The 27,997-nt window shown below is 38.3% G+C and overlaps 1 protein-coding gene across 17 annotated transcripts in view; it reads right to left on the bottom strand.

The window, feature by feature from the left end:
* Positions 1-27,997, bottom strand: part of PCDH15 (protocadherin related 15) — an 813,949-nt gene that overhangs the window by 441,217 nt on the left and 344,735 nt on the right. For all 17 annotated transcript variants that reach the window (XM_021696071.1, XM_021696072.1, XM_044916450.1 and 14 more), the window contains one exon: positions 22,036-22,206. In XM_021696071.1, coding sequence (XP_021551746.1) covers positions 22,036-22,206 — 171 coding nt within the window. The remainder of the gene's footprint in view (positions 1-22,035; positions 22,207-27,997) is intronic.

Below are 27,997 nucleotides of genomic sequence, written 5' to 3'. Positions count from 1 at the left end.
AGCCACCCAGGCGCCCTAAAAAAATTTATTTTATTATGTTATGTTAGTCACCATAAAATACATCATTAGTTTTTGATGTAGTGATCCATGCTTCATTGTTTTCGTATAACATCCAGTGCTCCATGCATGCTCATGGATCGGAAGAATAAACATTGTTAAAATGTCTATGCTACCCAGAGCGATCTATACCTTCAATGCCATCCCGATCAAAATTCGATATACTGTATTTTTAAAAGAAGGTGTGATTACTGACTGCCTTCTCAAATAGCACTCACTTTTCCCATTAGCAGTTGTTTCTTTTAATTATCCCTCCCCTTCTTAGAGCAGTATCAAATATATAAAAATTAATTACCTGGAACTCACATCTTTATAATTTTAACCTTTTTATGCTTCACTTGTTTACAGTGATATTTATTTAAAACAATTATCAGGTGACTGCATATGGTAGACATCTGATTTATCAAACACGGGAGAAAGAAAAAAGAAATGTAGAACATTAAGCTTTCTTTGGTGCTTTGCGTCTCTCCTAGAAAGTATTAGCTCATCAAGCCTGTTCTGACATAGCTGAAAGACATATCCCATTAAAATGGTACTAATGCAAGATCACTGTTGTCACTAAACCATCATCTCACCTATTATACATTTACGGGGAAAATGTGTTCAAAGTTCCCATTCCTTACGTTTTAATTATGATAAGGAACTTTGCAGATTAGAGACAGCTAATTCGAAGTAATAAAATCAAGGTCATCTAGAAGGTCACAGGATTCAGTATAACCCTCTACTTGATTTCCTTCTAAACACTTTTGCATTTTAGGGATGAATTAAGATTGCCTACTCATGCAGCTACTATATTTTTGTTAGAAATCAATTAACCACATTTCTAGCTTTTCTTTACTACCACAGCAGCTCAATGGAATAAAAGACCTTTTCCAAACTGTGCCTCTAACCACATCCAGGCATCTCTGTCTTAAGGGAGAGTTATCAAGTCTCTCCTCCACATAACCTTCTCTCCGCCATCCCTACTGCTTTCATGGAGCCCTGATTTCTGACCCATGAATGATCTCAACTCTTGACCTCTGATTTTCAATCTTCTTTCTTTACTACTAAGTGTTGGAATGAGTGATCTATGACAATGGTTTTACCCACTCTACTTCTTGTTCTTTACCTCCAAACCTGCTGCCTTGACTTCACAAATTTACTCTCAGTGGGCATATATTATCTTCATATAGATGGGTTCTTTCTTCCTACATTCCTTTTCAACTTCTTATATATGTGTACTTCATGAAGTACTCAGCTCTACTGATTATTCCCTATGCCCCACCAGGGATTGTCACAGTCTGTTTTTGTAGATGCTCCTGAGGGAAAGGGATCTTTCAAGTTGACATCTTAAATCAAGTCATTCTCCTGTTTCTCAATTTCTGCTGGCCTAGAGATATAAGGGATATAAAAGTAATTATGGCAGGTATCATAAACACTTTGTTTATAAAAATACAATGTTTGCCTAACTAAATCTTAGTACAATCCCAAAAGTTAAGTAAAATATATTAAAAAAATTAAGTCCCTTTGCTTAAAACAAGGGTAGTTGCTTTCTAACTTTAAGAAATATATGTTTATAAATTATGGGATGCTTCATGCAAATTTCTACCTTGCCAATATGGCAACCTTCCCAAACTTAAGTTAATTATATGAAGGAACACAGGCTTGTTTTCAATAAGATAAAGAAGTTCTCAACCTACCTAAATGGATTGCTCCCAATTTGGGGAGTGAGGGCTAAATTTCTCACATTAGCAACAACTTTGTAACCTTTTTAAACAAATTAACTATAATATCTACTTTCACATTTTCATAATGTAAAAAAAAAGAAAATACAAAAATAAAAATTCCAGAAAAATTCACAAGGAAAGAACAGCCTCTGGAATTGTGATTAAAATGTATGAAAGTATAATAGAACAGGTTTATGAATAAGGCAACCTTTCTATTTGCTTCCAAAACTTAATTTATGCTCTTCATTTTGGGCAAAACTTAATTAGATCAAAACATAACTATTGATTCTATTATTATCCTCCATTGAATATCTGAAACACTATTTTAAAGTAAAATGATCATAGGAATATTGTCTGAGGATGAACTTCATGTGGTCAATAACAACGTAAGTCATAACTGAATGTATTCAGGATGCACAATGCAGCAGAATCTGACTCTAGGAGAAGTTGAACTTTTGTTTTACAATTTATTTTATAATATTCCTCAGTGTAGTATTTTTAAATCATATTTAGTTATAACAGGTGCCAAGATAACTGCACATCAGAAGGATAATTTTAGCCTGACCATCTGTAAAAAAGATTGATAAATCTAGAAGGATGGCACTCTATAATTAAACTGTAACTCTTACGTATGCCAACACAGCATGACTATTATGTAATTGCAGATAACTATCAGGCCCTTAATTTAAAGTAATATTGCAGGCATTAAATAAAATATCTAGTAACTCATCAAAAATATTCTCTTGTCAAGGTAATAAAGGCAATAACATCTGCTGGTGTCAGTCAAAGTAGAATATAATTCAGTTATTCAAAGGTGTTAAAACCAGTCTTAAAAGTTTAACTTCTGGAGCCAACCATAACATTTGACTTTCTGGGCTAGCTCAGGGCTCTTTGATATGCACTATTTAAAACCTTTGTTAAATTCAGACTTCTGTATAACTCTTGTATCTGCTTCTTTTATCAGTGGTATAAATTATCTAACTAGCCATTGATGACTAGACCAGTGGTTCTCAGCATTACCTAGAAACCTGCAAATTCTCAGGCTTCACCTCAGTCCTGCTGAATCAGAAACTCTAAGGGTAAGGCCAACAATCACTGTTTTATTTAGCTCTCCAAGTGATTCCAATGCATGTTCAAGTTTCAAGATTGCTGGAAAATTAAGGTAATGAGTCTTCTGGTGAAAATAAATACTTTATTATTCTTGTGGTGAATTCTGGACTTTTTTGGACAATACTAAAAATGAGGTTGGAAGTCTGAACAACTCTTTACCCAAGACAGAATCAAATGATTATATTGCAGATGAAAGTATTGAAAGAATTCAGATATTTTATCACATTGTATCATGCTTAAGTTTATGATTTCTGTGGGTAACCAAGGGCGAGTGCCTTTTTGAGGGAGAAGATTGTGAAAAAGATTTCTGTGTGAGCTTGTGAATTAAAAATCACGTGAAATAAATTGAAAAGACAGATGAAAGGATAGATCCGTTGGATAAAGTTAGAAGAGGCAGACCTCACTAAGAGAAAAATGTAGCAAAAGAAAGTTTAGTGTTTACCATTAGAACCTGTGTGAATGGCTCCAGAGATATTTGAATGCGAGTCTTAACCAGCAGTGGTTGATGGAGTAGAGAAACCAGGGCACTGGTTACGTGGTATTTTGGAAGGCTGATGCACCTTCATTTCGTCGCTGTCTGATGATACTTCAGGAAAGCTGGACTACTTGCGGTCTCCTCAGTTTGAGGAGAATGGGAGGAGTATTTCTTATTCCTCTTTCACCTTTATCATCTCACTTTTTACTCAATCACCTCCTTTTATAATTCTTAGGAAATATAACTAACCTGAGCTCCCAGCTCTTCTTGTAAGGTGACTGTACTTAGTATTTAATTCAGACGGTTGCCTGTTAGGCTGTGTAGAAACCACAGGTACAGGCGGTCGTATGAAACTGAGCTCAGTGTAGGTAAGAGGAGGCTCAGAGCTAAGAGGAGACTCTCATGTCTCATGGGAGCACTGAGATCTTATGATTATTCCCAGAAATGGTTATACACATCCATACAATAACAAGACAAATAATTATTTCTTTGTAGGTTCATTATGATAATCAAGAATATTGACCAAAAAAGCAAGAAATGAAAAATACTGACAAAAACTCTACATAATACAATATTATATCAAAATCAAAACTAAAAATGTGGTGTTTTCAGTGAGAAGAAATAGATTAAGTGATAAACCTCGTTGGATGCTCTCAGGGGAACCGGGAGAGTACATGGATTAAGTAAGGAAATGCCAAAATTAAAACCAAAATAAAGGGTTTTAAATGATCTTTGATAAAATGAACCAGAGAATAAGGCCAGTAAATTAAAACTTTGGGAAGTACATGTGTGTAGGTAGGTATGGGAAGTACATGTGTGTAGGTATCTTTTTTTCTTTTTAAATCAGAAAGAAAAAAAAAAGAAAACAGTCTTTGAAGGAAGCTACTCCTTATTTTAATTATATTTAAAAACAGCAGAGTCTAAGTCTTCAAGTTTTTCAGAAGCACATCTACACTCGGTCCTTATTCTTACAATGTGGTATTTTGTGGCATGTTTTAGGATTCTTCTCCAGTGTGCCATGAATATACTAACAAAGAGATATTCTAAGGCTAGGAGCAGGACTGAAAATAGTTACCTGAGGAACCCGTTACCCCGACCCATAGATCAGAAAAGTCCACACTAAATTGAAGGTTGAACTCTTCACAGGAAAGGCAAGCCTGATCTTTCAGACGTGGTTCCCTCCTCAGGGCTAGCTGGCTCTGCGGCTGTCCACAGAGCTGACTGTGGTCAAGCTGGCTGCCCTTAGAACCTGATGCCCAGTTGCACAATGCTACAAGCCTCATCCCACCTGAACATTCAAGATACCAAACATCATCTAAAACCCATTTTTCCTTGAAAAGTAAAGTAGACAATCAGGTATAGAGTCTCCAAGATATCCAATTTCCTGGTACATGGGGCAGCCCACACCTTTCTACCATCTCAACATTTTAGTATAACCAAAAGGCTCAGGGCAAATTATAAATAAAGCCAATGATACATAGTATTCATCAAAATCATATGAATAAAATCATTTTAAGTTGCTTGCAAAGTTTTTGTATGAAACAAAATGTTCTCAATAAATGTTACTCAAAATTTAAACAACGGATATTTTCCAACAGATTTTATTCAATAAATATTTATTGGGAACATACTACTTGCTTGGTCCTGTTCTACCTGTTTGGAATTCATTTGAGAAGTCAGCCATCTATAAAGAATGTATCTCTTGGCTCCGAGACCCCGTGCTTTTTTTCTTACTCCTCATTTTTCCAAAAGTCAGGTTTTACATACTAACAAAGATAATTTATTGTAGCCTTTCAACATACTGCATTTCAATGGCATCTGTGGGTTCATCAAACAGTGACGGGATAAAAACAGTAAAAATTTGAATAGATTAACTATTTTACAATAGAAATTTATGCTGTCAGTCCTCTAAATAATATGGTTATTCTTGGTATGTGAAGGGAAAAAAGGGATTTTGGATGTGAACCTCTACCATTATATTTTCTCACTCCCTTTCTGTATGCTTCGCAAACTGTCAGTTTTCCTTATATCTCCTTTAAGAACATAGCTAAGATGGAAAACAACAGATAGTATAAGGCCTGATGCAGATCAACATGTTAGATTAAATATTTCATTTGTGCCCCAAATCTCCAACACTTCTAAACCTTTGGTTGTTGTTAAAAATAGCCCATTTTCAAAGTTTGATTGCACTTTTGGTAAAATTTACTGAATCTCAAAACTTTTCTTCAAGTTTAAATGAGTTATAAAACCATCTATGCATTAACTAAAATTGTCACCAAAGCATGTTCTTGGCATCTGAAAATGATTAGGCTTCCCTCTAGCTATTTATCAGGATTTTTTATGACATAACAATTCTACTATTTTGTTTAGTTGCTTGCTTTGTAGTACACGAGGATATATTAGAAGCATTAAAGTTCCACACAGCATTGCCCATTTCTTTCTTTTTTTCCCTGCAAAACTGAATTTCAATATTTAATTCTTCTATTTGTTAACTGGGTAAGCCTGGAATCCCTTCTAGGTGAACATTGATGTTCACCAGAGGGTTTTTTATACTTTCAGGAACCAATTTAACCTATGTGTATCTGTTTAACTCTTTTTAATCAAAATTCATTTTTCCTATTTTTCTTGTTTTGAGACTAGTCATGACATGATGCTTTAAGGACTAAGGATGAAAAAGGATGCTTACAGGTCCTTCTGTTGTTTTTGTCTTCATGCAATTCTGACAAGATTAATACCACTAATTTCCATGCTATTAGTTTCATTAACAGATATTAGTCCTGTCTGATTCTAAACAACACATGGATAGAAACTCAGGATTCAATTCTATTTAAGGTAATTGAGGTTCTCTCCACATTTATAGTTGGAGTAGACATACATACCATCTGTTCTGGCTAAAGACGGGCTCTGGACACTGGTTAAAATGCCTAAGGATGCTTCTTCACTAAATGGGGAGAACTGGAACCTTAAGTATTGTTTATGGTATGAATTTCTGAATAGCTCATGATGATGATGATGGTGATGATGATATGAAGGTGATGATGATGATGATGATGATGATGATGTGTGTGTGTGTGTGTGTGTGTGTTTGAGAGGGGGCTCCTTTTCTCAAACCTACAGAAGTTGAAGAGTGCTTCATTAAGCTAGAATGCAAGAGTTATGGACCGAAGCTTTAATAACAAATAACAGGGTTGGAACTGACCAACTGGCCTAAACTTCTCTGGTAAAATGTGAACATTATTATTATGCATATTCAACTTATTAAAGCAGAACTCATTAAGATGGTGAAAGATACAACTCAACTAACTCAGAGGTAATAATTACCAAAAGTCAGCCTGCATAACTGATGATTTTAGCACATGACTAAACACAGCCCTGGCATAATTCAAAGATGCTCATGTAGAAGAATAATAACACACGCACACATACTCTCACACTAGTCATCCAAGAATCACACACCAAATTTTTAATTACTCCATTGTATCTCAGGATTTCTGGATCACTGGCATTATTTTGACACATTAAAAATACAAATTCTTAACCTTAACTTCTTTTACTAGTGATGACGGCATTGTGGTATGACTTATCACTTCAAGATACACATTGCAACATCTTCAGATAAAATCATGTGATATCAGAGCTGTCCTTCAAATCATGGGTGAGAAAAGGATGGAAGGGAGGCTAGTTGAACCAAGAGCACCCATGGACTGATCACTGAGTAATGAGTTCATGGGGGTTCATGCTACTCTTCTCTGTTCCTGTATGCATTTGAAAATTTCTGTATTAAAAAAATACAAATTCCTAGGCCCCATCCTGGACATATTGAGTCAAAATTCCCTAGGGTGGAAGCCTCAAATTCTCAGGTCTCATCCAAAACACATGACATCAGATTTTGAGGTTTGGGAATGCATATTAACAAACTCACTACATGAGTCTTATGATCCAGTTAAAATGCTAACTGGTTGTGTCCAGAACATGAGTCTTCTATCATTCTTTGGTACCAAATAAATTAACTCAAGTATTTCTTTAGGGACCAACATGAATACAGGCCACTGTCTCAGAATGATTTCCTTGGAAAAAGACTGATGGATTTGTATATAGAGAATTTATAGGGAAATAAACCTGTGAAGGAATACAGGAAGCAGGATTGGGCAGAGGTAGGAGGTGAAAAGCATTACCATCCAGGTGGACACAACAAAATGAGAGATCTCAAGGGGGTACTTTCTAAAGTGTTCATACATTCAGGCCAGATAACTGAGTATCTGCACATTATCCAGTCCCATTGACAAGCCATTGGATGCGGTGCTCCCAGAAATGGGGCATGAGATTTGGTGAATTGGCTCTCTTTGAACAAAGGGCAATTCTTCTAGAGGGACTCAGCATTTTCCAAGAGCAACCAACCTCAGAGCACCTGGGGAAGGGGTAGATGGGAAGGGAGAGTTCAGTACTTCAGTCCTGAAGGGGACACCAAAGGGCTGCATCATGGCATCCAAAGTATCTAAGAGAGCCAAAATATTTTTTACTGGAATTTTTTTTTTCTGATCTTTCTTCATTTTTTCTTACATACCCTTTTAAATAGACACGGAAATGCTGCAATGACCATTACAACAACCACACTGTGATTTTTGGTTGTTTTTGTAGTGCCCAAATTAAATATTACTCTTCAGCTAAAGTATAAAACTGATGTCTTTGAATTTCCTTCAAAATCAATGCAACACACTGCTTGTCTTTTTTTTTTTTTTAATTTGAGACAGAGAGAACGAGAGAGAGAGAGAGCACATGAGAGGGGGGAGGGTCAGAGGGAGAAGCAGGTTCCTTGCTGAGCAGGGAGCCTGATGCGGGACTCGATCCAGGGACTCCAGGATCATGACCTGAGCCGAAGGCAGTCGCTTAACCAACTGAGCCACCCAGGCGCCCCAACACACTGCTTGTCTTAATGATAGACTACCTTTAACTGCTCAGATGGTGACGATTAGCAGTCTGGATTTACAAGTCATGATTTTTGTGGTTTATTTCAAGATATTTACTGGTTCAGATCCATGAACGCTGTTTCCTACTCATCCACTTCCATGAGTATGGAATTGGTTATTACTTCAAGACAGTCAATCCCGGGTCTGTAACTTGTGTGGGATTCTTCGCTTTTGAGTATTGTTGCATCCAGAGAAAATGTAGCATATAGAAAGCATGCATGATGTATATTTCAATTGTGTTACTCTAGCTTCTGAGTCTTAGGGATTCTTCTGTTGTGATCTGATACTTCATATAACATCTCTCACACAGAGTAGGCATTCTACTTGTTGGCTCTTCCTGTGACCTCAGGCCACTCTTTGGGAAAATATTATAAATTTATTTAACTTAAAAAAAAAAAAAACAAAGTAAACTTTATTTCCCCCTGCTTAAATTTAATCCAATTCCACAAAAGTAATAAAAAAAGAGAGAAAAATATTGAATAATAAGCTTGCCTTAGCTTCTATGCATCATTCCCCCTGGTAGTACTGGGGCTTGAGAGAGAAGCTGCTCTAGGAATTAGCACTATCCAAGGCTCAGAGCTGCTCCCACCATCCAGCAGGTGAGCAGCACCGGGGGCAGGTTCCCCTCCAAGACCTTCTTCTGGATGACTTACTGCTGTCCCTCCAATACAAATCCCTCCGTATGCTTCTTTTCCCCAAAGAAAACCCCTCTATGTTTCTATAGACAATATATATATAGATATATATCTATATCTATATATATATATGTATTTTAACATATGTTAAATATATGTATGTTTTTGTGTTCGAGAAGGTTTCCCTAAATATCCTTAATCACATTGCTTCTAAGGGAAACTATCCCACATTCCAAAAAACTAGTTTGCAAACCAATGTTTGGAGCAGAGTTGTTTGGAAAGCAGATAATCACCTTTACTCTCTTTTGTCCCTAATAGGTACACATGCCTAAATTCCTCTGAAGACTTCATGTGGTAATGTACTTCTAATTTCATAGTGAAAAGAATGAGAACTCCAAATCTAGAGTAACACAACTGAAAGTCGCATCACACATGCTTTATGCAACTAAACATAATTTACAAGGACACAATGTGACTTATCAGTCTGGTATATACTCTCTTTTAAACAATATGTGGTATAAAATTGTTTCTGAACACAGAAAACATTTACAACTTAAGTGTACAATCCAAGAAGTTCCTTATTTATGACACTTCATATCAAACCAACCAGACTGAGAAATAAGCATTCTGAGTAGGAAGTAATGTTTAAAATAACTCTTGAACACAGTGCATGCACGCCATGCTGATAAATGCAAACGCTTTTATATAACCCTCAAATCAAATTAAAGAGACACTTCTTGGCAGAGACATACTTAAATCATTCTACATTTCCTCCTTTTTCTCTCATGTGAAAATGTCACCTTAAGAATAATTTTTTAGGAATGAGTGTTTTTTTTTTATTATTATTATTATTCCGAGTGTCTTCAGATAAATTGTCTGCCAAGATTTTACTGATAGGGGATTTAGAGTTCTTTGGGCATTTATTACAACTCTTTGACATTATCAGTGAAAATGTCTGCAGTACCTAAAATAATTATTCTTTGATTATCTTGACATAGAGGGTTTGTTTTCAATTTCATTAAGATGAAAACAGCTATCGGGCGCCTGGGTGGCTCAGTTGGTTAAGCGACTGCCTTCGGCTCAGGTCATGATCCCGGAGTCCCTGGATCGAGTCCCGCATCGGGCTCCCTGCTCGGCAGGGAGTCTGCTTCTCCCTCTGACCCTCCCCCCTCTCATGTGCTCTCTCTCACAAATAAATAAATAAAATCTTTAAAAGAAAAAAGATGAAAACAGCTATCTAGTGTGTACAACGGTCTCACCTTAAATCATCAACATTGCTACCAACAGCTGCAAGCTTCAACACGCTCTCACTGAAAATACAACAGAGCTCTTATAAATTTTATTCACCTTTCCCTAGCAACTGAAAACACACAAAAGCCTTCTATTAATCCACATGAATGTGTTGTTGCTGTTTAAAGAAAATCCACCATGGGGAGTGTTGTGATACTTTTGCCGAAAACTGGGTTTGATTGGTGAGAATGTGCCAACCACTGGAAGGTGAGAAAGAAGTGTTTTATAACGGAGTGAACAGTAAAGGTTGGGCATGAGATGAAACTCAGAAGCTCCAAAGAACAGGATAAAAGTCCTCGCAGAAGAACAACAAATAAGGGGGAGTTAAATTATGTGTGGCCTTGTAAGCCACATTCTGCCACTGGGATTTTATTCCCACCATAATCAGAAGTCACTGGAGTATTTTAAGCACAAAGGTGACTTGAGCTGACTGATGCTTTTAAAAGATCACCCTGACTGCCAGGTGAAGGATGGCTGTAGGAAAGCGAAAGGAGGGACAGGAGGTGACAGTGGCTTATATGAGATTTCCTCTGAAGGTCTTGAAGGCATCATGACCTAATGTCACTTGGGGAGTAAATAAATCTGGTGTTTTTTTTCCATGGTCTATTTATCTTTCTCCTTTGAGTATCTTTGCAGATGATGTTAGTAAATAAATTGCAAAGCAGAGGGATTGCTATTAGGCTGCCTACAAATCAAATTGGCTTAGAGCTGTGGTGGCAGAGAAATAATAAGCTTCCAGAAAAAACTTTACCCAAAAGCAAGCTCCATATACTTGAGGTTTCTAAAAAACAAAGCTGCATGTGAAAATCTTACCAGCTGTTTTTATCACGTTTCCTAGATTATTTACTTAATTATTTTTGTGGTGACCTCACTGAGTTGAACTCCACATTTTATTATCATATTGTAGCCACATGCACACCTCAAGACAGTTTAAACTATTGAAATACATTATCATGTCCCTCATTATTAATTATTATCAAGACGAACTAAGCAAAGGGATATGTGACATGAAGTTGATTTTGCTCATAAGAAAACATACTAGATGAAAAATAACTTCTTATAAGAGAATAACATTTATGTAGATATTTTTTAAACTTTTTTTTCAAGTAAAGCTATATACAAAATTCTAAAACATAAAAGAGGTAAATAGGGGTAAAGTGGGGCGCTTGTGTGGTTCAGTTGGTTGGGTGTCTGACTCTTAATTGCAGCTCAGGTCATGATCTCATGTTTCTGAGATGGAGCCACATGCTCAGTGGGGAGTCTGCTTCTCTCCCTCTCTCTCTCTCTAGGCCCCTCCCCCCACTTGCACGTGTGCTCTCTCTCAAATAAATAAATCTTTAAAAAAGAGAGATAAATTATGTGTATTCATACAAAGACATACTATGCAGCATTTTTTTTTTTTAAGATTTTATTTATTCACTAGAGAAAGGGAAAGAGAGCACACAAATAGGGGGAGGGGCAGAGAGAGAGGAAGAAGTAGGCTCCACAATGAGCAGGTACCCTGACACAGGGCTCGATCCCAGGACCCTGAGATCATGACCTGAACCGAAGGTAGACGCTTAACCATCTGGCCACCCAGGCGCCCCACAGCTATTATTTTTATGCAGTTATTTATAAAGACATAGCTTCATGAAAATGAAAATTGCAATTTATTCCAAATAATTAAATATTTACTGAGCATCCTACATTTGAGGCACTGTTTTAGGAGTTTGGGTAAGATAGCAAAGAAGATAGGCAAGGTCCTATTCATAGTGTATGTAGATATCCAAGGAACCAGACAGACAATAATCAAGCAAACAAATAAATGTACAAAACATTTCCACCTAGCCAACTGATCTGCACAAAATAAAACAAGGTCATGCATTACCAAATCCATGGGGGAGGCAAGATACTTTAGACTGTGTGGTCAGGGAAGGCTTCTCTGATGAGGTGACTTTTGAGCTGAAACCAAATAACTACAAGAGCCAGACAAAGACAAAATCAGAAGAGAACATTCCAGAAAGAGGCAGAAAAGGGTGAATGCCCTCAACTGAAAGAGCATGACGTGACAGAGGACAGAAGGAAGGCCTGGACCAGGTGGAAGATGAGGTCAGTATCTGTCCATTTGGGCTGCCGTAACAGATTATGTACCATAGATTGGGAGGCTTGTGAAGAACAGACGTTTATTGCTTTCCGTTCCAGAGGCTGGGAGCCCAAGAACAAGGCGCTGTCAGACCAGTGTCTGGTGAGGGCCCATTTCCTGGTTCACAGATGGCGTCTGTGAAGGCCATCATCTTGTAACCACACACACACTTGGGAGTGTCCTCCCTTGGGAGAGGGAGGAGGGCTCTCTTTTATAAGGGTGCCAATCGCATTCATGTTGGCTCTGCCCAGGACCCAATCACCTCCCAAAGCCCTGCCTCCAAACAGCATCAGACTGGTAATCAGATTTGTTCATATGAATTTTGGGGTTCACAAGGATTGAGTCTACACAGTCAGTGACAAAAAAGACTGGTAGGACTATAATAAGCATTATAGGAAGATAGTCAGATACAATCATTTAGTGAAAAAATCTATCATAGCATCGAAGCAGGGAAGTGATGTCATCTGATGTCTTTTTTTTTTTTTTAATATCATTCTGGACTCTAGGTAAGAATTTTTGTTGGCTTGATTGTATATTTGCCTTACATCTGTGGGTTTTCAGCTCTCCAGGATCCATCTCCCCTTCTTAATGGTATCTCTGTCTTTTTGGAGAAATTACCTTTGCCTATTGGACAGTTTCATCAGGGGCTCAGTATTAGGGTTGTCCAGAGAAACAGAAAAGGACAGAATAGGATGAGTGTGTATACTACTCTCCAGAAAGTGAGACAGAGAGAGAGAGATTAAACAACAGCTATGTCTATGTATTTATCTATACATCTATTTATATAGAGAGAGATTGAGAGAGATTCATTTTAAGGAATGGGCTCATGCCACAATTGTGGAAGCTGCCAAGTCCAAAATCTGTGGGGCAAGTCAGGCGGCTGAAGAGCCAGGGAACTGATTTTACAGTTTGAGACCAAGGACGATTTGCTGGCAAAATTCCCTCTTCTTTGGGCAAAGTGAGTCTTTACTCTTAAGGCCTTCAACTGATTGGATGAGGCCTACTCATATTATAGAGGATAATCTGTTTTACTCAAACTGTACTGATTTAAATGTTAATCTCATGTGAAAAATGCCTTGGAAGCAACGTCCAGACATATTTCACCAAATATCTGGGTCCCATGGCCAAGCCAAGTTAGCAATAAAAGTAACCATCACAGACTCTATCCCTTCTAGACAAAGAGCGAGCATGTGGTTCAAGCTAGGTCAAGCATGTGTTGTCTCCCGTGACTTTGCATCTGAGTAGAGGTCACAGAAGTACATCCTACCCCCTAGTCCACCCAGACCACATGATCCTGCCCCTCCACCCACAACACAGAGTTGTGTCTTGTGCTTTCTAATATCCATTACGAACCCATTTAAACAAGCCACCAGGTGATTCTGGGAGGCCCCAGTGAACACCCCCTACTTTGCTTTTCTATGGGTCAGAGTCATTTGGTTTGTTTGAAAAACAAAAACAAAAACCACGAACAACAACCCACAAACTCAAACTGCCTCCAATAGGCTCCAGATATTTGGAAAGACATGCATCACATTACTAATGGACATCCTGGAAATCGGTCTTTGAGGATTAATGGGTTCCAATGTCTAATGTGTATAATTAAAAAAAAATCTCCTCTTAATTTACAATTAGCAACCCATCCTTTTTAAATTGAAATGAATAATGAAAAAATGTTTAAATTAGCAAGTGGAACTAAAGCAGAATTTTAAATATTATGCGGAGTGGAAGTCCCATCTTTATTGGCAGTAGAAGTCCCAGAGGCACCTCTGCAGAACAGAAGGTTTTTATGGGACAACATGAGAAACTTACTGAAATCCATTGTTTTTGTATTCATAGAGAAAGAAAGAGCAGGATACTTACTTCCCTGGCACACATTTACAATTTGATCCATTGATATATTTTCGGCTCGCAGAATTACCTTGTGGCATTTTGCATCAGCTGCTGCCTCTTCCAAAAGCAATAATATAGGGCACAATTAATTCAGCACAAGTGGTGACTGGGCCAAATCTGTTTACTTAAAAAATGAATCTACTGCTCTTCTCAATAAAGGTACTGAATTTTTTTTTAAAGGGCCATACTGAATTAATTATGAATACCACAGTCAGAACATATACAACTCAAGCTTCTAAAGCTGGAATTTCACTGAAAATTAGCTAGACATTTAACAACTAGTGTGAATTAGCTATTTCCATGAGCCTCTGAGTAAAGACCCAGCCAGGTGAAGTAACTCCAGAGCAATGATAATATCAATAGCTAAGGGGCACCTAAGTGGCTCAGTTGGTAAAGCATCTGCCTTTGGCTCAGGTCATGATCCAGGGTCCTGTGATCAAGTCCTGCATCAGGCTCCCTGCTCATCGGGGAATCTGCTTATCCCTCTACCCTTCCCCCCTGCTTGTGATCTCTCTCTCCCACACTCTCTCTCAAATAAATAAATAAAATCTTAAGAAAACATCAACAGCTAATATTAGTAACTCCCCACTGTTGGCTAGGAACAAGTTAAGTGTGCTGCATGAATCTTCTTTTCTACAACTCACAAAATCCCATAGATTAGATTTTATTAACCCCATTTTAGAGAGGACAAATTCAAACTACTGTTGAGTGATAATTAAGGAACATCTGCAACATCACGCAGGGTTCAGGTTGGACTCCAAGTTCTCATGAACTGTCTTACATCATGACAGCAAGCACCTTTGTAAACTGCCCGTCAGAGTTCCAGAAATGTTCAAAAAGTTATAGACGTTACGTCCAAGTTGCAAGATACTGTGCCTCTTCTCTTTATAGCTTTTCATAGGAAAACACATCTCCAGTGTTAATTTAAAATAGTATTGGAACAAACTCTTGAATACGAAGAGTCAGACTTCCTTCTTTTACTGAGAACAGTGACTTATTTCCTTTAACTAATAGTAATAAACTCAATCCTTCCTCTTGTTTTTCAGTCTTTAATTGTTCCAGATATTGGAAGGTACCTTCACATTTTTTTAAAATTTTTTATTGTTATGTTAATCCCCATACATTACATCATTAGTTTTAGATGTAGTGTTCCATGATTCATTGTGCATAACACCCAGTGCTCCATGCAGAACGTGCCCTCCTCAATACCTATCACCAGGCTAACCCATTCTCCCACCCTCCTCCCCTCTAGAACCCTCAGTTTGTTTTTCAGAGTCCATCGTCTCTCATGGTTCGTCTACCCCTCCGATTTCCCCCCCTTCATTCTTCCCCTCCTGCTATATTCTTCTTTTTTTTTTTTTCTTTCTTAACATATATTACATTATTTGTTTCAGAGGTACAGATCTGAGATTCAACAGTCTTGCACATTTCACAGCGCTTACCAGAGCACATACCCTCCCCAGTGTCCATCACCCAGTCACCCCATCCCTCACCCCCTACTCCAGCAACCCTCAGTTTGTTTCCTGAGATCAAGAATTCCTCATATCAGTGAGGTCATATGATACATGTCTTTCTCTGTTTGACTTATTTCGCTCAGCATAATACCCTCCAGTTCCATCCACGTCATTGCAAATGTCAAGATCTCATTCCTTTTGATGGCTGCATAATATTCCATTGTATATATACCACATCTTCTTTATCCATTCATCTGCTGATGGACATCTTGGCTCTTTCCACAGTTTGGCTATTGTGGACATTGCTGCTATAAACATCGGGGTGCACATACCCTTTTGGATCCCTACTTTTGTATCTTTGGGGTAAATACCCAGTAGTGCAATTGCTGGATCATATGGTATCTCTATTTTCAACTTTTTGAGGAACCTCCATACTGTTTTCTAGATAAATGGAGATACAATACCAGTTGAGCCTATTCAATGTAAATTTTGACCAATGATGAAAAGAACAAATGATTCTTTTGCTCACTTATAATTTCACATTGTACCTTCAGAATTACCACAATACAAAATCTTAGTCTACCAACATTTGCTAAATTCTAGTTTTTTGTGTGTGTTTGGCATTTAGCTCATGTTTCCTCCCTTGAACCTGAAGCTGCTTTGATGGTTTGCGGCTGGCGGCGTGTGTGTGAGACAGTTGGTGGGGGAAGAAATGGCAGACGATGTAGTATGTTCACTCCACATGTGTTGTTTCTCACTGTCCCTTTCAACCCTCCAAAACAATTTTCTCATTACAAGGTTATGGGCAGTCTGGTAATTGCCAATCTTTTCTTAATCCATCAATGTGTTGCCTTAAAAAGAGCTCCACAGAACACATTTTGAAATAACTGGCCTAAAGACTGCGAGAAGACCATTTAATATTTGGAACATGGCTGCAAGGTGAAGGAGGCATTATGAACAATGTGCTGGGACAATTAGAAACCAAAACTCTCTCCAGCAACAGGGAAATACACTCACTTTCCCTACAGTACCTAATAGACTCTACTGGACAGAAAAAGACCAAGTAGGACAGTGCTTGCCACTATTCGCATTTGCAAACACTGTTAAGTGTATGAAAAACTTACATGTACCATGGCTAATATTTGCATAATATTTCCTGAAATATTTCCTGAAATACAAGCTTAATACATGGAACAAAGTGGAGAGGTGGGGGGCTAGTTCTCAGAGAAGTTCAGGCGCAGACTCAAAGCTCTGCATGGCTGCTGGGTTGCACTAGGCAAGTTACAAGACATGAGACTGGAAGGTGGTCGGGTGTAAAATGGCTTTAAGTGACATGCGAAACACTTTGGGAGTTCATTTGGTATATAACGGGAATATTGAAGCTTTTTATTTTAAACCGTGAACAATCGGATTGGAATTATATTTTCAAAAACAAAACTACCTTCAGGGAGATGATGCTCTGGCATCTAGAGTTGAGAGTATGTCTTTTTTTTTTAAGATTTTATTTATTTACTTATTTAGAGAGAGCATGCGAGTCAGGGGAGAGGCAGAGGGAGAGAGAGAGAGAGAGAATCTCAAGCAGACTCTGCACTGAGTGCAGATCCCATGCAGGGTTTGGTCCCAGGACCCTGAGATCGTGACCTGAGTCAAAACCAAGAGTCAGCTGCTTAACTGACTGAGCCCCCCAGGTGCCTGGAGAGTATGTCTTTCAATGCATATTTTGGCAGTGGAACTGGGCATTGCACATATGTGAGTAACATCCTATAGACAGTGCAGAAGGATCTGTGGAAACTGATGGAGTTTGGTGTAGGGGTCAGTGAAGTAAAGGTCCAAATCCACAATGAACTCAAGGGTAACAGGAGGTGAACAAGAGAAGGATGAACACATTAGAAAGGATAATGAGGCATCTGTGGAAAACACACGTAAAAATATCTAGAAAAAGTGAGAAATGCAAGCTTGGAGGTCAGGAAAGATTCCAAGTCAGAACACACTCCCACAACACACAGATCATCCCTATTTGAAGAAAAATAGAACCCTTTATTATTGATGGTTTGATGACTCTTAGTGAAAACTATAGTGAAAAAAAAAGTTTCAAAGGATAGAAGTCTGGAAAATCACCAAGATTTAAGAATAAGCAAAAAATAATAATAATAATTAAACAAATAGATAAGTAAAAAAAAATAAGCAGAGAGATTTATTTAGAAAAAAACCCAAAACCCAAGCCATCAAAGATATAGGAGAAACGAGAGCAGGGCCATGAGGGGAGAAGAAGAACCGGTAGTTTCATAAAAGAGGAGAGGAAGACGTTCCTGGATTGCTCGATGAGCATGAGTCAAGAGGAAAGTATCAATGTTGTCCATCACTGCAGATCACCGCCACTCCCGTAATAACTGGGGAAGTGTCTCTGGAAGGGGAGAACACCATAAATACAGCAGAGGGCCTGTCTTTGACAGTTTCATGAAAACCAGAGTTCTTTGAGACAGATTATATATAGGTGCTTGTAGGTAGACAGTCCTGGGACCCAACTCAACAGGGATGCAAAGAGCTCACTGGAGCGTGGATCCTAGCTCCTAATGACCATTCTGGCAAGCACTAAGTAAAGGGAGGTACACCCAGGAAACACACAGATAATACATCTATATCATATTAATACTACAGTGTTTCTCTCCAGGGACAAATTACTCAGCAAAATATCAACCAACCAACCAAACAGGATCGACTGTTCAATCATGAAAGAAAAGAAAGTGTGAGCATTTGCTGTGTCTTTGCACTTCAAGAGAAAACAAACAGAGCTGAGGGTTCTGTACTCTCCAAAATCTACGGGAGTTTTCCATAACATCATGAAACTTCAACCAGACAGGCATAATAACAACTTCATAGAGTCAGAAAGTGAGAATAAATTTACACAATATTGAAAAGGATTCATCTCATCCTACTTATGTCCTCAATTAGCACAGAGTTGAGCATACATCAGGGGGCCAGGACATACTTATCAAATTAGTAAGTGAATTTTTTAGAAATTTTCAGAATGACAAATTACTTTAGTACCCCAGAGACACCAGATCCATGTATTTACATATTCAATATAATATTAATCTTAGTGTCTGTGAAGACCATCTTCTGTTGTAGAAAAACAGATAAAACAGTTACTGAATAAGTTTCTCTATAAACACATGGTTATTTGTATTTCAATAAATAGTCGATTTTTAGTTTTGTTATATCCTGGTTCATGAGTTAAACACTGTACCAGACTTCCTTTTAAGGTTTTTGTGAGCTGATAAATTCCGCATGCATTGTGGCAGAACTAAGAATGGTTTTTCAAGTCAAGAATACCACTGAGGTAACTGGTGGAAAATTTCACATCAACACAGAAGGTGAGCAGGTGTCAAAGCTTTCAAAATTGGAAGAATTAGTTCAGAAAAGGATCAGCAAGTATGTAATTACAGTCATCATGTCTTGTTTAGCTGACATAAATGGTTAGTTCTCTCGCCCTGAATAGCAAGATTTTATTTATTGAAATTTCCAGAAATTTTAGCAAAATATGTAAAGGAAACTTTTAAGAAAGGAAATTTTTTTTTAGTGGAAAGGAAAGACATAATTTCACAGCAATTTGAATGTGAAGCTCAAAAACTGGCTCTAGTTCTTAATGCTTGTGAAACCGGGCGGGGGACGGGGGGGGGAGTGGGGAGGGTCCAAAGCGGCATATGCAGAAAAGAGCCAGGAAGCCTGATGTCCACACCATGGGAGATTTCAGTTTCCAACAACTGCCACAATAAGATTTCCATCCCCAGATGTTCTAACAATGTGACTTCTATACTCCTCCTATCAGGACGTGGTACCTACTGATAGTCCTTGACTCTGGCTGAGGTTTAACTACAACAGAAGGGGCACTGTAGATTGCAAGCCAATTCCTACAAGTTCTGCCTCATCCCCTTGGAAGCTAGTTCTTGAATCCAATGCCTCGGTGTGAGAAGCCCCAACAGCCAGAGGGAGACCCGCGTGGAGTGGGACTGAAGCTTCTGCTCACAGCCCTGGCTCGGTTCCAGCCAACAGTCAGAATCCACATGCCAAGTGAACCATTCTAACACTGGTACCCAAGCCTCAGGTAAGGATCCTCAGCTGCTGCTGCGTGGAGCAGAGTCCGCCCAAACTGCAGCTTTTATGAGCAAATTTAAAAACTGTGATTTGAAGCCACTGGGTTTTGGTGATTGTTTTATGCAGTGATTGATAATCAGAACAGGTGCTTAATTCTGCAAGTACATATAATTTTTTCTACATGGCAATAAAAATATACCCTTTATAATAAATAAATATTTGCTATCACTATTCAAATATGTAAAATTAAAATTCTCCATTTCACAGAATGTTAAAGAAAGGGTCAATCTAGTAAAAGGGATGATGAAGCATAAAGTTTGATCATTCAGGAATTTATAGCAGGACATTTAATTCAAGAGACATGATTTTAAAAGAAAACGGTTTTTTATGTATTCGTTGTAAGGCCATAAAAAGTTACATAAACTCTATGTTAGAGATCTTGTCTCTCAAGTGACCTTAAAAGTGGCAGCTACCCACCAGGATTGCAGTTAATATCCCCGAAGACTTTTGCCCAGTTCATGACACATGGAACAATCTATATAACCATTAGTCCCTAGTACCATTTATTTTCATTCCCCCAAATATGGAGCATGGCCTCATCTATAGTGCACTGAAGGGGAATGAGAGAGATGCTCCATCGGCCATCTGGAAGAGAGAGGAACGGATGAGGGGCTTTATAAAGTCAATACCCTCTGCTTCTGGGGCAGCGACCTGTGCCTCTTCCCTCAAGCTATCAAGTACTGTTAGCATCACCACACTGAGCCATCGATTCCAGTCACTGTGTCACTATGCCCCTTCTCTTGGGGACCTCAGGGATATGACAGCTACATAAATCAACTCAAAAATAAATACTTAAAATATTTTTTCCTCATAATATCAATTAAGTTTTTCCAAGAAAACAATTAATGTTCACTATCATTAGTAGTCATCTTACTGGAATATTCCACAAAATCCTATCATGACATATAACTTTAGGTGATCTACAACTATTTGTCCACACAATTTCTACATTAGCCTTTTGTCTTCAAACTTACTCCATAGAGCTGAAAATTCGATTATACTTTTCTTCATTAAATGCACATCGTAACTTTTATTCTTTTTTTTTCTGCAGCTTTTTTTTTTTTTTCTTCACATAAGCCAACTAGACCAGTAGTTATTTATGCTGGAAGACACAACAGTGAATCTCAGCCATTTAAGATTTACTAAATCTTAAAGTAAGGATCAGACATGCAACATTGCATGAGAAGAATCCTTAGCAAGCATAGAACGCAATGTCATTTACACTTAGGAGAAGGAATTTTTTTTTTTATATTTTAAACATCTCAAATACAGAGAGGATACCCCAAACCACAGTTCTTACACGTTTGAGAAAAAAAAAAAAATTTGAATACCTTCCAATAAATTCTGACATCATGAGCCACGTTACTCACCCAGAAAGCTGAATGCTTTCCAGAGGAACCGCAAAGACATTCACCCCCTAGGAATTTAGCTTCTCTAAAAGAGAATTATTTTTTTTTTTTACTTTTAAGGGAGAAATTGATATTTTAGTTTATATTTGCCTTACAATTTTTATTCTTAGGTATAAATATTTATCACCCAGCTAGGTCCGAGGTGTGAATTCCAGGCTAACAGTGACTTAGAGCTCTATTAGAATTTTAAAAAAGAGGCAAAAACAAAAACAAAACAGAAGCAAAATCGAGCATACCAGATACATATTCATGCCTTACGTTTCTGCTTCTTTAAAACACATCTTTAAGGGATAGATATTTGCATTTGGGATTCATTAGCTTCCACCTCCAAACAGCCAAGCGCAATCTCCAATAACATCGTAGGATGTTAAAGGCTGACAACTATCCTGTTGGCCCGTGTGTCTTCTGACTTAGGACTCTATGTTTGTTGATTTGGTGAACTTAAGGAAATCTGAAGCTATTTCTTGGAGTTTCCTAGAATAGGTTGGCAACTGAACTCGGTTATGATTTATAGGTGGAAAAGAAAATAATCAGTGTCAAATGAATGGTTGCATCATGGCACACTTTGGACTTTGTAAATGATGCAGTAATGCATGGTCACCAAATTTTGCCATACTCTCTGAAAATGGTTTTAGACATAAATACCTTTCAATGTCCATATAGTGAAGTTTGCTCTTCTCAGCTAATATGTCTACAAACTACTAGAATTGGATCTCACTGAGGATAGAGATATAAGTGAAGGGGAAAGAATGCGAGCACATTTACCGGAGTTCTCAATTCAGGGATGGCGGCTTGGTAGGTGAGCGGGCGACAATCAGGTGTGTTTGGCACCAGGACACAAGGAAGAAACACAGGACCCAAGTCATCTCCGTCCAGAACGTCCACTGTGAGGGTGGTGGTGGTGGTTCGCCGCTCATTCAGATTTTGTGCACGGTCCTATGAGAGGAAAAAGGAAAAGAAACACAAAAAACAATGAGATGGACCCAACATTTTCTTCAGCTTGACTAGATGGTAGACAGGTTTCTTCCTGATTATAGGCCCCAACCACTCTTAGGGCATTTACTTTAGAAAACTTGCAACTGTACATTCTTTCTCTGCCCTTTGAGATGGCAATCTTCCTGCAGCTCAAACTTCTGCCAGTTTTATAATCCAGCACTCCGTCTCAAGGATCTGGGAGCCATAATCACCAAAGAAGACAGACCCCCACCTCTCAGTCTCCATGGGAGGGTAGGAGCCTAAGGTCCATAGGAGGCTTGCTCCAAGGTATGAAACTATCTCCCATCCTTGAAGTACAACACAATGTCACTTTTCCTTTGAGAAGGCCACTTAGCAAACACAGTTGGCTCTTGATTCCTCTACCCCACGCCCACCCAGCTCTGTCTTTGATTTTTGATGATGTTTCAAGCAATGTAGACAAATTTTAGGGGCGCCTGGGTGGCTCAGTCATTAAGCGTCTGCCTTCGGCTCAGGTCATGATCCCAGGGTCGGGGGATCAAGTCCCACATTGTGCTCCTTGCTCAGCAGGGAGTCTGCTTCTCCCTCTCCCATTGTCCCTCCCTGACTCGTGTTCTCACTCACACTCTTTCTCTCTCTCCCTCTCGCTCACACTCTCCCAAATAAATAAATCTTTTTTTTTTTAAAGAAAAACTTTAGATAAATTTTGGTTATTTCTAAAAACAAACAACAACAACAACAAAAAAAACAAAAAAAACCAAATTCTCAGAAAAGTAAAGTGAAGGGAGAAAAAAAGGAAGAGAAGAAAACCTGGCAGGTCTGCTGCACTTTTAACAGAGAAATGTTTAATGGCTCACACAAGCATTTCTGTTATCAAGTATTTTGAGACCAGCCCTGCTGGTCTTCAGGGAGCGCACTGTTGTCACTGAAATAACCTAGTTTTCTGAGCTTCTAGATGATACTTGTTTTATTTTGCTTCTTCATTCTTTGGGACTCTAAAACTACAGTGTCTAGGAAGAGTGACCTTGCAGCAATTATGGCAATTATCTGTTCAACTTTCACTCTTTCCCACGACACATTGTATTTCCAAGAGAGCAGGGATTTTTTTTTTTTTTCCTTGTTTGGTTTTTCCCAGTTTTACTGAGATATAATTGACATATAGCACTGCATGAGTTTAGGGTGTGCAATGTAATGATTTGACATACATATACGTGAAAGGATTTTTACAATAGGTTTAGTTAGCATCTATCATCTCATACAGGCACAGAAAAAAAAAAAAGAAAAAAGAATTTCTTGTGAGGAGAACTCCCATCTGGACTCTTAGCAATGCTCTAGCCCTTCTTTCAGTGGACTTGAGCTCAGACTGCATTCCTGGTCCTTCTTATTGAAACAGGAAGGTCTTCCTTCCTCAGCTGGCCCAGTACTTTTCGCTTTGAGGATACATTGTTACTAACTATGATCCCTTCTGCAGAGACATTGCTAGTTTCTGACATGCGTTTTCCATCCCAGGATCCCATCCGGAACCCGCCTACATGTAGCCATGAAATCTTCTCAGGCTCCTTTTGGCTCTGAAAATTTCTCCAACTTCCCTTGTTTTTGGTTACCTTGACAATGTTGAGTACTAGCCAGGCATTTTGTAGAGTGTTCTTCAGTGGGGACTTTGATGTTTGTCTCAAGATCAGACGGGGGGGGAAGCATTTTGGGGAGGGAGACCATAGAGGTCCAGTGTCCTGTCAGCACATTATATCAAGAGTATATATTATCAACACAACTCATCCTTTATGCTAACCTTGATCACCTGGTTGAGATTGTGTTCATGAGATTTCCCCATTGTCAATTTACTCTTTTTTCCCTTTTCATTTCTTTGGGGGGAAAAACACTATGTGCAGCCCATGTTCAAGAGTAGAAGTGATTTCATTACATTACATTTCATTTACATTGATTATATGTATCTAAAGAGAGTTCAGCAGGAGGACACAAGGAAAAAACATCGGACCCAAGTCATCTCTGTCCAGAACACCCACTGTGAGAGTGGTGGTGGTTTGTCATTCATTATGGTGGAATCTAGAGTGTCTTTACTTTCATAGCATTTTGTTATTTTGAAAACTTATTCCATTTTTTTCTGTCTCCTTAAAATTCTATTCTGTACAACTCCAAAAAGTAATTATACTTACATACATGTTCATAGCAGCACTATTCACCATGGCCAAAAGTTGGCAGCAGTCAAAATATCCACCAATGAATGAATGGGTAGACAAATTTTGTTATATATATACATATATATATGTATATATATAAGAGATATATATATATCCTATATATATATAGGATACACACACACTATATATCTAACATATATAGATATATATATATAGATATATAGATATATATAGATATATATATCCTATATATATATATATAGGATACACACACACACATTTGGGATACATACACACACAGAATGGCACAGCCACGAGAAGGAATGAAGTACTGACATACACTACAACATGGATAAACATTGCACACATTAATGCAAAGTGAAAAACACCAGATAAAAACATGAAACATCCAGAATAGGTAAAGCCACCCAGACACATTGGTGACTGCCAGGGGCTGAGAGAGCAGGGGTGGGGAAAGAAGGCTGGAGGAGTGTAAGACTTCTTTTTGGGATGAAATGTTTGGGGGACGGATAGAGGTGGTGGAAGCACAACAGCGTCAATGTGCCAAATGCCACTGAACTGTTCACTTTACAGTGGCTAATTTTATGGTATGTGCATTTACCTCATTGATTTTTTTTTAAAGTAATATACTTGGTTACCAGTGGGGATGGGTGGTAGGGGAAACAGGTGCTGGGGATTAAGGAGGGCACTTATGATGAGTATGGGGTGATGTATGGAAGCGTTGAATCACTATGTTGTACACCTGACACTAATATTACACTGCATGTTAAGAAAGTAATATACGAATGGACTGACATTTTATTTTATGTTGCTTAGTGTTTTCCTGTGTGACATTTACCAGACATCGATATTTGCTTACCAGTTAAAAATACTCTCAAGCTTTGTGCACAACTCTGCATTTCAGTTATGTTCTTTTCCAATCTTGTTGCTCAAGAAATGTTGTAAGGAAGGGTTCTAGGGTAAAATCTCAGAAGGCTGAAAAATCTTTATTGGTGGAATTTTGCCTATACAACCATTTAGGAATACAATAACTCTGGGACTCCAGCTTCTCTAGTGTTTAGAACCATTATAAGACAGAGTGTGGTCAAATTGTGGGGAAAAATGTTTAAATTTCCAGAGTGTGAGGACCACTAAGAGTTTCAGAGTTGATATAAAGGCTATTTTAATGATATTTGAGATTGAACATATACAGAAAGAAGTCTTCTTTTATCTCACTAAAAAACAGAAACTTCTGGAAACGAAGATGCCATGAATGGTTATGGCCATCAGGAAAACAAACTGAACTAGCAAACAGTAACTCCTACATGAACACACGTTATCACAACATTCTTATCTCCTGCTCATTCTCATTAGAAACTCATGTGCTCCCACAAAAACCTCTTCTCCCTGCTTCCCCAGAAAGGTAGGTTGCAGACCCTGGTCCTTAGCACTTCAGGGAGCCATTCCTGCTTGCCGCATATGCATGGGAAGGATTTTGCCCTGTTACTCTGTCTTTTGTCAGTGCAATCTGCAAGTCCCCAATTAGTACATGGAAGAGCATGGAGGAAAATATAATTCCCCCTTCTCAAAAAAGGGGAAACTATAATTGAAATTAATGACTACAAGCTTAGAGTAATAATCATGATTGACTGAATTTACAGGTATACAGATTTTTAAGAAGTCCTTCTTTAATTGTTGTAAATTTTCCCTGTCTGGTCATTATATTCAAAACAGTTGAAAGTACAGTACAAACACTAAATGATACATGAGATAATTTTGGTGGTCCACAAGTTAGCCTTTAAAATTATACTGTTTAGGGGCGCCTGGGTGGCTCAGTCGTTAAGCGTCTGCCTTTGGCTCAGGTCATGATCCCAGGTCCTGGGATCGAGCCCCGCATTGGGCTCCCTGCTCGGTGGGAAGCTTGATTCTCCCTCTCCCACTCCCCCTGCTTGTGTTCCCTCTCTCGCTGTGTCTCTCTCTGTCAAATAAATAAATAAAATCTTTAAAAAAATATATACTGTTTACATGTATGAAATGTGAGTACATATAGAAAAATCTTTTTTTTATTGAAGACATATTAGTTTCAGATGTACTATAGTGATTCAACATGTAATGTTATGCTGTGCTAACCACAAGTGTAGCTACATCTCCCATCACACAGCATCATTATAATATCATTGATGGTATTTCCTATGCTTTGCTTTTTATTTCCATGGCTTATTAATTCCATAATAAGAAACCTTTATCTCCCACTCCCCTTCACCCGTTTGCCCATCCCCCCCAGCAACCACTATTTTGTTGAAAAATCTTAATTTGGCATAAATTCATGGATTTATTTTAAATTTTAAAAACTACAACTGGCTTATAAAATAAAATTAAATTAAATTAAAAAAAAACTACAACTGGCTTATCAAACTTACCATTTTAAAATTATGATTGCTTGGGATGAAGTCTTTCAAAAGACCAAATCAACCTAAGTTTATAAAAAATATTAGATAATTTACATTTTACATGGTATGGATGTGGCAAAATGTTTTCATACTCAGAAGCAGTATTTCTACACTTCTTTGCCACATAAGGTTACCCCTCATATGCCATCACCAAGTCACTGTAGTAGACAGAGTAGAGTATTTATCCAAACTCTTTCCTTCAGTCTGTCGGCAACAAATCTCACTGTTCTCTACCTCTTTGGGTCATTGTCACTACTCCATCATATGGGTACAAGTGAATAAGGGTGGGTGTATGTATCATTCCCAAAATACATAATGTAGACTGTCAGGGAAGAAAAATAATTTTCTCTCCACCCTTCTAGCTTCTTGGCTGAGACCTCATGTAATAGAAAATAGATTAGCAGGAAAAAAGCCCAAGCAGTTTAATGATATGCACACCTACTGTAGACACACAGATACCAGGAAAACTGAGTAACTCCCCCAAATGGCCAAAGCTATCACCTTAAATACCAACTCCAGCTAAAGACTAAAGAAGATGTGGGGGCAGGGGAGAGCCAGGTTTTCGGGCAAAGCACAGTCAACACGGGAGTCGCTGTCTTGCAGGTGCATGTCCAGACCCTCCCCACAGACAGGAGCTTGTCCAGATTCAGTCATTCTCATCTTCCTGGTGGGAGAGGGATGCCCTTGCAGGTGGAGACTTCCTGTCTAAGTGCAAAGTGCTCTTCCAACATGGAAGGGTTTCTACATGGTTTTCAGAGCTCCTCTGGTTGTTTGCTGGTTTGAAAACATAATCAGCCTAAAATAGTCCTTATGCCAGGGAGGTGTATTTTGGGGTGATGTATCCTGCTCTTCTTCATTTCTATAAACAGACAGGTAGCACTGAAAAGATACCAGCTGCCTCTCTACACATGTGGAGCCTCCCCACAATTTGTTGTTAAAATTTATTATAAAACATAAGGAAAAATGGAAGTAGGTCTCCTGAACACTGCTCTCATGTAAGCCCATGGAAAGCCTTAGTACTTCTCCTAGTTTAGAACAAAATTTGATCTAAAAAATTCATCTAAAACATAGCCCCTGGCAATTCAGATAAAAACCGAAATGAAAAGAACCTTTTGCTCTTTCTAGTAAAATGTTACTGCTCAAGACTGTTCTAGATAAAAGAAA

Source organism: Neomonachus schauinslandi, chromosome 6 (assembly GCF_002201575.2).
Source record: "Neomonachus schauinslandi chromosome 6, ASM220157v2, whole genome shotgun sequence".
NCBI classification, from domain to species: Eukaryota; Metazoa; Chordata; class Mammalia; order Carnivora; family Phocidae; genus Neomonachus; species Neomonachus schauinslandi.
This window is presented reverse-complemented; position numbering and strand designations above follow the sequence as displayed.